We start from the raw sequence: 11,652 nt of genomic DNA, 5'->3' as shown, positions 1-11,652 counted from the left end.
TGAAAGAAGCCACATATTGTTCAATTCCATTTATATGAAATATCTAGAATATGCAAATCTATAGAAAAAGAAAGTATGTTACTGGTTGCCAGGGGCTGGGGAGTAAGGGTATGGAGAGGTACCAGGTTTCTTTTTGGGGTGATGGAAATATTCTGGAATAAAATAGCGGTGACAGTTGTACAAGATAGTGAATATACTAGATAACCCTTTAAAGGCAAAAATGTAATGTTATGTGAATTTCTCTTATTCATATATATATTCATATATATACATATATTCATATATATATGAAATTGGTACAGCCACCATGGAAAGCAGTATGAAGGTTCCTCAAAAAATTAAAAACTGAACTATCATATGATCCAGCAATTCCACTTTTGGGTATTTATCTGAAGAAAATGATACCACTATCTGGAAGAGATATCTTCACCTTCATGTCGCCTACAGCATTATTCACAGTAACCAAGATATGGAACCAACCTAAGTGTCCATGGATGGATGAATGGATAAAGATGTGGTTCATATATACAAAATGGAATATTAAACAAATCCTGGGGGTGTTATGCACAACATGGTGAACTAAAAATTATATATATATATATATATATATATATATATATATATATATATATATATATATGGTATTGGGGAGTTGACTTCCTGGAGCAGCCTTTACCCAATGAGGGATAGGATTAGCATAGAGTCTACCCATCTCCAAGAGTTTCCCAGTGAGATGAACCCCAGATGCCCCAAAAGGGGAAACCCACTAATGCTCACCTTTGCTGGCTCCATTCCCTGACTTCCCCCACCCCAGATGTTTCCTGGGATCACCTCCCAGATAAACTACCTGCACACCAAATTTGTGAGTGAAATGCTCTGGGAACCTTTTGTAAAAGCAGTGGAAAGGGAATTCTGGGCTGGAGGAACAGCACGTGCAGAATGCTCAGAGACAGGAATTTCATTTATTCAGCAAGTATGTATTGATCACCTTCTATAATGACCATTCATTGATTCAGGTGTGAGGTGGACAGAGTTGCTGCCTTTCTGGAGCTCTCAGATGGAGGTCATAGACAATAAGTAAACTGAAAGAATTTTAGCAAGTGAATGAAATTTCAGTAATGTAGGAGACAGGGAGTGAACAGGGTGTGGTCCAGGATCTGGGGGTGGGGAGCATTCAGGAAAGTTATGGGGGGTAGGCTCAGGTCACAAGAAAGGGGGGGCCAGCCATGTCAGGGATGGGAGGAAGAGCCTTCCAGGATGAGGGAACTGCAAGGTGGCCACGCCAGAGCTCAGAGTGAGGAGAGAGCAGGAGTAATGCCATAGAGTTGAGTATAGCTACTTCTGCCTGGGCTCATTCCTTGGCCTGCCCGAGACTCCCTGGCACCCTGGAGGAAGCCCTGCCCTTCCTGGCGACTATAGCATCTGTGCTTCCCTTTTCCTTGGAAAAAAACCCAAAAACCGCAAAGGGAGTGTAAGACTGGGAGGTGCATTCTCCTCCTGCCAACCTGCCCCCATTACCATCCCCTCCTCATTCAGGAAATGGTCCTCCATACTCCCAGGGTCTCAGACCAAGATCAAGGAGTTATCCTTGAATCTGCCCTGCCCCCATGTCCCAACAAGTCCAACTGGCCCTGCTGCCAAAATGGATGCCAAATTGGATCACTTCTTCAATATCACTTCCCAGTTCAGTCCCCATCATTACTCACTTGAACTAGAGCAGTCACCTCGTCTCCCATCTGGCTTCCATCCAGGTCTTGCACCCCCTGACTGGAGCTCCTGCAGTCTCAGGAAGGTGCCTGTAAACACCTGAATCAGGGCCTGTCCCTCCTCTGCTCAGAACCCTTAATGGCTCCCATCTCACTGAGGAAAAGCCAAAGTCTACCCCTGGCCAACAGCGCCCACATTCTCTGCCTCACCCCCTCCCTGCCCTCCTTTCCTCCAACTACCTTCCTCACTGCACTCCAGCCACACTGACCTCCTGGCTATTCCTTAAGGCAGTTCCTACCGCAGGGCCTTTGCACATCCAGTGTTCTTTGCCTGGTACACTTTCTTCTTAATATTGACACTGGCTCCCTCCTCGCCGCCCTCTGGTCTTTACTCAAACGTTACCTTTTCAGTCTTTCCCAGAATATTCTATTTAAAAGTCCATTAACCCTCATATTTCCTCTCTCATTCCCAGCTTTATTTTTCTCAAACTAACACGCTATATAGTATTTTATTTTTGTTTCTTGTCTGTCGCCCCACTAAGACCATCTCTGCGTGATGGCAGAGATTTTTGTCTATTCTGTTCATTGTTGTGTCCCCAGCACCTGGAACGATGCTTTGCACACAATAGGCGCTCAATCAACACCGTGCAGCCCTGTGGAGAGAGAGAAGGAAGAACGATGCTTTTCTGGCTGTATGGTGAATCTGGGCCGCCAGGGGGAGCTTGCCGCCCGAGTACTTCGAACCAAGGCCAAGAGAGCCGATGTGGAAGCCTGAGAAAAATCCGCCGGAAAATAACGCCCAGCGCAGGGTTTTCCCAGACCCTCCGAAGGGCAGGGACGTCCCCAATCCCGGGTCTTTACCTTTGCCCAAGCGGTTCTGGGCGGGAATTCAGCACTTAAGAAGAAAGATCCCCGTGGAAATTCTTTAGGAATGATCAGGCGGAGGTTGGGGAGGGACGCTTATCTGGACGATGAGCGATTCTCAGCCCCATGCCAATGAGGAAGGGCTGGGGTGTCCCCGGGGCCCCCTCCTTTCCCGTTCTGCTTAGCGACCTCTGTGGCCCTTCAGAGGTCTCTATGGAGACGCAGCGCGCGCCCCACAACAGGAAGCCTTAGGCTTCGCGGCCTGGCGCTCAGAGACTCGAGTCCCCAGCCTCAAACGTGCTGGATAACTTGTCTTTAGGTCACACGCACAGGCTGTGACCTCGGGTGGGGAATGTGGGGCGGCCTATAGACGAGGGGCTGGGTCTCAAACACCCCCAACGCCCTAATGGAACCAGCCCGCACAAGCCCTGCACATATTTAGTGCTAGCGCCCGTTCTTTGAATTTCGGGGTTGGAGTTTCGGGAGCCGCGCGCGGTGGACAGGCGTGTGAGTGTTCCCTCTTCGGGGCCTAGGAGCTTCCTATTTCCCTTGGGAAGGCAAGGGCTCGCGCGCCTCCCCTCCCCTCTAGGTCTGTTGCCTCAGTTTCTCCGCTGAGCCTGAGAACGTCAGCGGGGGCTCAGCGCCTCACGTGGCTTCCTTCCCTTTTCTGGAAGCTGTAAAGACGCCCCCACGGCCAAGGCCGAAAGGAGAAGCGAGACCGCCGGGGAGGGGACTCGCATCGGTGGGGGAATGCGGATCCCCGGACGTGACGACGCAGCGCGTCCTCACCCCCAGGGTTCGCTAGCTTCTGGGCCGCTTCTTGGAAAATCTGGGCCAGCTGGCTGGGGACATGCTCCATGAGGGAAGGACACCCTTGATGGAGGGCACCCCGGGAGTATTCCCGGGATCCCATCCTAGCGAGGGATCTATCACTCGGTTCAAGACTCCCACAGGCGCTGAGGAGTGACACTGGATTTCGAACCCCTTGCAGCTGGAAGCCTCAGTTTAACACTCTCTGGAACAGAAACAGTAACAATCCCTACTGTCCAAGGGACTGCAAAGCGCTCCGCGCAGTGTAAACACAGAATTAAGGTTAACGGGACCGTGGATGGGACCCCTAGGACCGGGAGCAGCCTCCGAGTCGCTGCAGCCACTGTGGCCCTATTGCTCCAATTCGGAAATTCCGGTGCTCCAGTGGCCAGCAAGCGAGTACAGCCCTGCTCGGGCCCCGCATCGCGTCAATCCGGAAATGCCTGAGCCCTCGTTTCTGAGGGGAAGGCGTGAGATTTCCCGGAAGGCAGCACCGCCCCTCGACCCCCCGGTGGCCGGTCGCTATAAAAGGACCTTTGCGCTGCTAGTGCCCAGTCAGTTCTCCGAACCTTCACCCCTTCACGTCTCCGCCTCCGCTCTGCCTGGGTCGCGATGGCTTCGAGCGCCGCCCGACTCCCGCTGCCCGCCCTCTTCGCCCTGCTCGGGGCTCTGCTCCCAGGTGAGTCCGAGGTTGGGGCTGCCTTCGGGCCAGCGCCCGCGATCTGGGCTGCGCCCTCGGCGAGGTGTCGGGGCGGGGACCGGCTCCGGGCCGCCTGGGGACAGGTCATTCCTACTGAGGTAGCTATTTACGGGAAGTTGGGGCTAGAGCCACCCTTTGAAAGTCAACTGCCATGGGTTCGAATGCAGACCCTGCATTCCCTCGATGTGTGGCCTCAGGTTATATAGTCTGAACCTCCCAGAGCCCTCAGTTTCTCAGCTGTGAAAATGAGAACGTAATAGTGGCCACTTTGCCGTGCTTGTGTCCTGGCCCAATGCGCCTCCTGCCCCCAGGAGCGGGTCAGGTGTTGTGTGGGACGTGGGGCGCCCAGCTGAGCAGGCTGGGGACCCATCCCCGCCCCCCGTGCACATTCTGTTCCTCCTCCCCGCCCTTGGGGAAGTCCAGACCTGCTTCTGCTCAGGGGAATTCCAGGCTGAGAAGTGAGATTCCCTTACAGCCCCTCCAGCAGCTCCAGCCTGAGTCTCAAGGGGTGGTCAGGGCTGGGGAGTAGGAGACTGAAAGATGGACACCGTGGTTACCAGCTCCACTGCTTTCTGGCTGATTAACTTCCTGTCTCCAGGCTTCCCCATTTCCCTCTGTGAAATGGGAATGATCCCATAAGCACCCTTGGAGAGCTGTTTTCATACCTCCACACCCCAGGAAGAGTGGGACCAAAGCTGAGGGCAGGAATCTTTAGGGGTAGGGTAGGAGGGAGGGGCTCAGCCAGACATTTTTTCAGCTTTGGAGACACCAGTGTCCGAGGGTGCTAACAATCCACCTCCTCCTTTTCTGTAGCTACTCACTCCCTCCCTGCCTGGTCCTAGGAGCTACTTGCGTTACCGGGGGTGGGGAGGACTATATTCACCCACCTTACAGATGGGAAAATGAAAGACCAGAGAGGGGAGACCACTTGTCCAAAAGTGTGGGGAGCCAGCCTGATTAGAACCCCTCCATCCCCGGAGGTCTGGTCCTCTTCAGCTGCCTTCTTGTGAGGGAGAACACTGACGCCAGGTCCCTCCTCTGCTGAGACCTTCCATGGCGCCCCACTGCCCTCAGCATAAACAAACACATTTTTGGCATGGCGTACACTGCCTGCATGACCTTCCTGACCTCATGTGCCCCTCGCTCACTAGGCTCCGGACACCCTGCCCCAGGACATTTGCACTTGGTCCTGTTGCATGGAACCCTTTTCCCTTTTTTCTGGCTGGCCAGCCCCTGTCACCAAGGCACTGTCTTTTCTGTCACCCTGTTTTGTTTTTGTGGAAGCTCTTATTAACATCAGTTATTCATTATCTTTTTTGCTCATGAATTTTTCTGTCTCCCACGCTGAAGGCAGAGAGTTTTGTCTTGTTCAAGGATGGGTACCCAAGGATGTTGATGAACCCAATTCGTAATGCCTTTCCCCTCCTCACACTTTTGTTCCAGGGACTGGAGGTGCCCAAACATCAGTAGACCCCCCAGAAGACATCATACCTAGAGGAGGCTCCATGCAGGTGACCTGCAGAGCCTCCTGTGACGGAAATGCTGTCTTGGGTCTGGAGACTCCGTTGACTAAGAAGGAAGTGGCTAATGGGATCAACTGGAAGACCTATGAACTTAGTGACATACAAGAAGACAGCACTCCACTATGCTTCTCAAACTGCAACGGTATCCAGTCGACAGCTTCAGTGACCCTCATTGTGTACTGTGAGTGGCCGGGGCCCAGGGGCTGCACAGGGCAAGCTGGGTGCGGGAGGTGGGCAGGGGAGGCCCCGCTTTCGCTGCTGGCTGGTGGGGCTAGGGAGAATCTCACCGAAGGGCAGGGGGACACATCTTCGGAGAGCCTGCTTGTCATTTGAAACCCCTCCTTGAACTTCCTTCTGTGCAGTTAGAGAATCAACAGGGATTCAACACATTTGAGAATGCTGGCTCTCTAGGCCTCACTCTTTAAACATGTGACAGGCCCTAGATCTGACTTTTTTTTAAAAGATGCAAATTAAAACTGGTCCTGAGATGGCATTTTTTACATATTGGCAGCAATCAAAAGAATTAACAACAGCTGTGCTGGCAAGACTGTGGGGCAGCAGGCAGTCCTAGGACATTGCTGACAATATGGGAGCCTAAAGAAGCACAACCCCAGGGAAGGGGGTGTCAGTTCTTCAGATGACACATACTCGTGTCCTTTGACATGCAAACTCCACTCCTGGGAATTGGGTTTACATGTGTCGCCACCCAGGAGGGAACTGGAATGGGGGAATGGGGTTATTCACTGCAGCTTTATTCGGAAGGGCAGAAGTTTGCAAGCCACTCAGATGCCTGGGGCTGGGAGAGAAACTGTGGTTTGACTATATGATGGAATAGTATGCAACTGTGTACAAAAATGAGGACTCCTCTTGTATCTCAAAAGAGTGAGCTCCAAGGTGTATAGTCGAGTTCAAAAGAAGTAAGTTATGCCCAGAATGACTAGCATGCCATGCTGGGCATTAGGGAGTGGCAGGAGCGGGGGGAGGGAGGCTGTGTTTACTGAAAAAAATGACCATATTAGCTGGCTGTGAGGAGAAAAGCTGGTGGGGGGCCTCCAGGAGAAGGCAGGGGCCAGTTTTCTCCTCCTGTTTTGTTTTTTGCTTTTGGTCTTTTGAACTGTGAGAATGAGTTACTATGACCAAAGGCAACAAATAAAATTCAAATTAGAACAAAACAAACCCAAAAGGAAGGAAGGAAGGAAAGAGAGAGAGAGAGAAAGAGAGAGAGAGAGAGAGAGAGAGAGAGAGAGAGAGAGAAAAGAAAGGGAAAGAACAAATGAACTGGCCAACTGGCTTTGGGATTAGACAGCCGTGGGTTCCAGTCCCAGCATGGCTCTTACTAACTGGGTGACTGTACGGGACATAGCTCCTCAATTGACTCTCACACGAGACCTCGTGGGACGAGTATAATGACACAATGAGAGTTGGCCAGGTGAGGAAAGTCCCCAGACATTCCTGGTGGTCTCTGAAAACCCCAGGGAAATTTCCTGGAAGGCCCTTTCATAGCTCAACCTGACAGTTGAAAGCCCAGCACTCCAGGTGTGAGTTCTGGCTCTGCCACTTTCTCCTTCTGTGACTTTGGGCACCGGACTTTCCTTAATTTCCACCTCTGTGAAATGAAGCAGATAGCTGGCACACAGTAGCCATGGGTGTGACCTAGGAGAGACTCTAGCTTGGTCCTGCCTCACCCCCAGTATGAAGATGAAGGGCATCCCTGGGTGGCTATGCTTTCTCTCAAAAGGTGACAGTGGTCATTCCTGCAGGAGGTAACTGGGCCTTGAAGGACGTGTAGGAATTGGTGGATAGGCATTCTGGGCAGAGGGAACAGCCTGGGCAAAGGTTTGGAGTGGGGAAAGATGCTGATCTAGGATTGGGAGGGCAGGACGGGCTGAACGTCACCAGATTGGTGAGGCTGGAGTTGAAGTTGGGACCTTCTCCTCAGGGTGCTAGGGAGCCATGGATGGGAGTGTGAGCAGGCCAGGGGATCTAGACAGCAGAAAGCTAGACTTACAGGAATTGAGAGAGCAGTTGGCCGAGGTCTTGTCCAGGGCACAGGTGTTGTGAGCAGTGGCTGTGTAGAGGAAGGGAGGGGCAGATGAGTGACCAGGACTTTGTGAGGTACTAAAGGTCGAGGGTCAAGAGGACCTTCTGGTCAAACAGACATCCTCCATCAGTCTGGCCTTCAGGGAAAGGAGCTGGGCTCTAAGATGTGGGGGCTGAGGTTCGAGGGGGCCTTTGGCTAAGTTGGGGTTTGCAGCAGGTGATTAGAGGTCACAGCTGGATGTCTGAGGGTTTTTTCAGCCTTTTAACAGCTTTGAAGTGTATAATTCAATGAATTTTAGTGTATTTATAGAGTTGTACAACTATCACCACAATCTAATCTTAAAACATTTTCATCTCCCTAAAAGGAAACATCATGTCCATTTATACTCACTTTCTCAACCTCTTAAATGGATTAATAATAATCCTGCCTCCAATAGCCCCACTTTACAGCTCAGGAAACTGAGGATCTGTTTCTGCAGCCCCGAGGGCTGGGACTATTCCAGAGGCAGTCACTCACCAACAGCTTATAGCAAAGAAGCAGAAAAGCTAGGGACCATGTCCAGACACTAATAGCATTGCTGAGTGACATTTCAGGGCCTCCTGAGAAGGGAACTGGGTGTCCTCAAGACCGCTTTTTGGGGAGTCTAGGGGGTCTCAGTGCTAAGTCATAACTCATCAGGGCTCTGCTATAAATTTTCACTGGCAATCCAGACCTGGAATTCTGTTACCTTGTGCAGAATGGAGACCGCGGCCTGCAAAAACCAAGACCGTGGGTTATGTTTTCAGGGGCTATTCAGAGTTGTGTTTTGAGCGTCTGTGGATTGTTCTTATATTGTTAACATTTCAGGGGATTGCACAGCACGTTTGGGAACTTCTTTCTCATAAAAGCGAATTCCTTAAAGGCCTCAAATCAGTGTTGGTGGCTCAACCTTATCCTTTGCCAACAACACCCCAGGACACAAAGCAGATAAAGATCCCTGACCTCCTGAGCTGACATTCCAGGGGGGAAATGGAGGAGAAATAATTTTACTGAGTAGATGATGTTGTATGTCAGAGGGTGAAGGGTGTTACGGAGAAAAATAAGGCCAAGATAGAAGAAGGGGGAGCAGAGTCTTTTTAAAAACAATCTCTAGTGGACTGCGTAGCTGAAATGTACTGTTTATTTCACAGGATACCTGGTGACAGGCTCTGAGGTTCTCTTCCACTTTTCACTCTTAGATGCTGCAGTGAATAAAGAATTATTTTGCCCTCTTCACAACCAGTTGGGGACTTCTCACCTGTAGCACTTAACATTCTTGTCTGGCTAGGTAGTTTGGGGTGTGTTTTGGGGAGAGTGGTGAGGTCCTTGCCCTCTTCACAACCAGTTGGGGACTTCTCACCTGTAGCACTTAACATTCTTGTCTGGCTAGGTAGTTTGGGGTGTGTTTTGGGGAGAGTGGTAAGGTCACTTTGGACAGGTGCTGCTGGTGCCCCAGTGTCCCCTGCTGGCAGGTGTCCTGTCCAGCTCACAGGACACTCCCTTTCCTCCCTCCAGCGTTACCAAAGCGTGTGGAGCTGGCACCCCTGCCCCCCTGGCAGCCCGTAGGTGAAGACCTCACCCTGCGCTGCGAGGTGGAAGGAGGGGCGCCCCGGACCAACCTCTCTGTGTTGCTGCTCCGCGGGGAGGAAGAGCTGAGTCGGCAGCTAGCAGAGGGGGAAACCGCTGAGTTCACGTTGCTGGCCAGCAGAGGCGACCACGGCGCCAACTTCTCTTGCCGCACGGAACTGGACCTTCGGCCCAAAAACCGGGGACTGTTCCAGAACAGTTCAGTCCCCAGGCAGCTCCGAACCTTCGGTGAGGCATTGGGGAGCTTGCAGGAGACAGGCTCACATGGTGTTCTGGCTTGGAGTGAGGGGTTCTTGGAAAGGAGGGGCCAGTGGCCATGAGGATACTGAGAACGTGGCGACTTAGATTGCAAAGGCTTCTGAAGAGCATGTTCTTGGCCACTGGGGTGGATGTTGGGGGATGGGGTACCCAAGTCACAGGACCTTCTGAGAAAGCTGTGACCTGGGGTAAGGGGTGCAAGTGTCCTGGGGCAGGGGTGATCCAGGCCACAGAGCCTCCCGCAAAGAGGAGCTCCAGGTGATAGATTGAAAATGCCCCAGGAAAGGGCTTTAGCCTCCTCTCTGTTCATACCCACCCTCTCTCACCAGTCCTGCCAAAGACCCACCCACACCTTGTGAGCCCCCGGATCATGGAAGTGGGTACACAGCAGCACGTGAACTGCACCCTGGATGGGCTGTTCCCTGCTTCAGAGGCCCAAGTCCACCTGGTGCTAGAGGACCATAGGCTGGAAACCACAGTTGAGTACAACAAGGACTCTCTCTTGGCTACGGCTTACATCAAAGCGAACACAGAGGAAGAGGGCACCCAGCAGCTGACGTGTACAGTGACTCTGGGAAACCAGAGCCAGTGGACATTGGAGAATGTGACCATCTACAGTAAGTAGAGACCGGGGGGTTGAGGGGTGTGGCCAGCACTAGGAGCGGGGCTCACTCTGTGCCCTGTCTCTAGGCTTCCCTGCTCCCATCCTGACCCTGAGCCCGCCTAATGTCTCCGAGGGGACTGTGGTGAGTGTGGAGTGCAAGGCCTGTGCTGGAGCTGTGGTGACGCTGCAAGGGGCCCCAGCTGGGCCTCCAGGCCCAAGTGCCCAATTTCTGCTGAACGCCACTTCCAACGACGACGGGCGCATCTTCTTGTGCTCTGCTGCCCTGGAGGTGGCTGGGACGGTGCTGCGCAAGAACACGACCCAGGAGCTCCGTGTTTTGTGTGAGTGAGGCCGCTGGACAATGACCCCTAACCTCTAAGGCTGAGCCTAAAACCTCATGAGCTTCTGACCTCCGGTGCCCACCCCTGCCCCCATCCTGGTGGCCTCCCCCTTGAGTTCCTACCTAAGTCCTCCAGTCCTAGGTGGTGAGGGGGTGTCCTGCTCCCTGACCTGTCCTTCATCTTGCGGTGTTTCTCCAGATGGCCCCCGACTAGAAGAGAGTGATTGCCCAAGAAACTGGACATGGCAGGAAGGCTCCCAGGAGACCCTGAAGTGCGAGGCTAGGGGAAACCCACCCCCCAAGGTGGTCTGTCGCCGGAAAGGGGGGAATGGGAGTTCACTTCCCATCAGGAAACAGATACTTGTCAAGCGGCAGATTTCGGGCACCTACATGTGTCAGGCCATGGGCTTTCAGGGTGAAGTCACCCGTGAAGTGGTCGTGAATGTGACCTGTGAGTGTGTGGGTGTTCAGGGCTGGGCAGGGGAGGGGCAATAAGCCTGGTCCAACCCTCACTTCTTCCTATTCTTCTCACAGACAACTCGAATCAAGTGGTCACCATCATTCTGGTGGCAGCTGCTGTCACTTTGATCTCCGTGTGCACAGCCGCTTACCTTTATAACCGCCAGCGGAAGATCCGGGAATACAAGTTACAGAAGGCCCGGGAGGCAAATGCCATGAAGCTGAACACGCCACCCTGAAGCTGTCGTAGGACAGGGCCTCCACCAGTGGCAGCAGTGCCACATTGAACAGAGGCGGACATATGCTATTCAGCTGTACCTGCCTTCCGAGAATGCCAGAGGACAGGATACAGGCCTCGGTTAGGATACACACAGCATTTGGGGTTGTGGCATCTGCGCACTGAGGACTCCCAGGCATCCCACCTGACCTGTAGCCACAGGACTGAGCCACGACTGGGGGGCAAGACTCAGGACATGACTGTGAGAGATATCAAAGGCTGACCTGGTCAGAAGGGGAGTGATGGAGACCCATACCTCCAACATGGAGACATCCATTTGGGAAACATTGAAAAACACCCCCTACTGTGTGTGCTGAGGTCCTACAGTGCTAAGAAGTAGCCCTGCCCAAACATGGGCAGCACTGAAACACAAATCCCATACTTCCTCTGACAGGTGCCAGCTCTTACAGTGCGGTCCACTGACTGTTTCCAACTCTCGGTGATAACATATTTATTCATTTGTTC

General features: G+C 52.6%; 1 protein-coding gene across 2 annotated transcripts; it reads left to right on the top strand.

Moving 5' to 3' along the window:
* Positions 1-2,850: 2,850 nt before the first annotated feature.
* On the top strand, positions 2,851-11,489 carry ICAM1 (intercellular adhesion molecule 1). 2 transcript variants are annotated; one of them, XM_033135307.1, is made up of 7 exons: positions 3,993-4,059; positions 5,524-5,784; positions 9,178-9,477; positions 9,837-10,124; positions 10,198-10,452; positions 10,651-10,902; positions 10,986-11,489. In XM_033135307.1, the coding sequence occupies exons 1-7, from the start codon at positions 3,993-3,995 to the stop codon at positions 11,147-11,149; spliced, it is 1,587 nt and encodes a 528-aa protein (XP_032991198.1). In that variant the 3' UTR covers positions 11,150-11,489. The 2 variants fall into 2 exon arrangements, with proteins under 2 accessions (XP_032991199.1, XP_032991198.1); XM_033135308.1 differs by lacking the exon at positions 10,651-10,902 and having other exon boundaries at positions 2,851-4,059.
* Positions 11,490-11,652: the final 163 nt, after the last annotated feature.

Source organism: Rhinolophus ferrumequinum, chromosome 18 (genome assembly GCF_004115265.2).
Source record: "Rhinolophus ferrumequinum isolate MPI-CBG mRhiFer1 chromosome 18, mRhiFer1_v1.p, whole genome shotgun sequence".
Lineage (NCBI taxonomy): Eukaryota > Metazoa > Chordata > Mammalia > Chiroptera > Rhinolophidae > Rhinolophus > Rhinolophus ferrumequinum.
This window is presented reverse-complemented; position numbering and strand designations above follow the sequence as displayed.

Bases quoted from the DNA above. Each gene is read 5' to 3' on its own strand.
- ICAM1 (XM_033135307.1), top strand. From the start codon at position 3,993: ATGGCTTCGAGCGCCGCCCGACTCCCGCTGCCCGCCCTCTTCGCCCTG. The intron at 9,478-9,836 runs GTGAGGCATTGG...CTCTCTCACCAG, and splicing joins CAGGCAGCTCCGAACCTTCG to TCCTGCCAAAGACCCACCCA. The intron at 10,453-10,650 runs GTGAGTGAGGCC...GTGTTTCTCCAG, and splicing joins CCAGGAGCTCCGTGTTTTGT to ATGGCCCCCGACTAGAAGAG.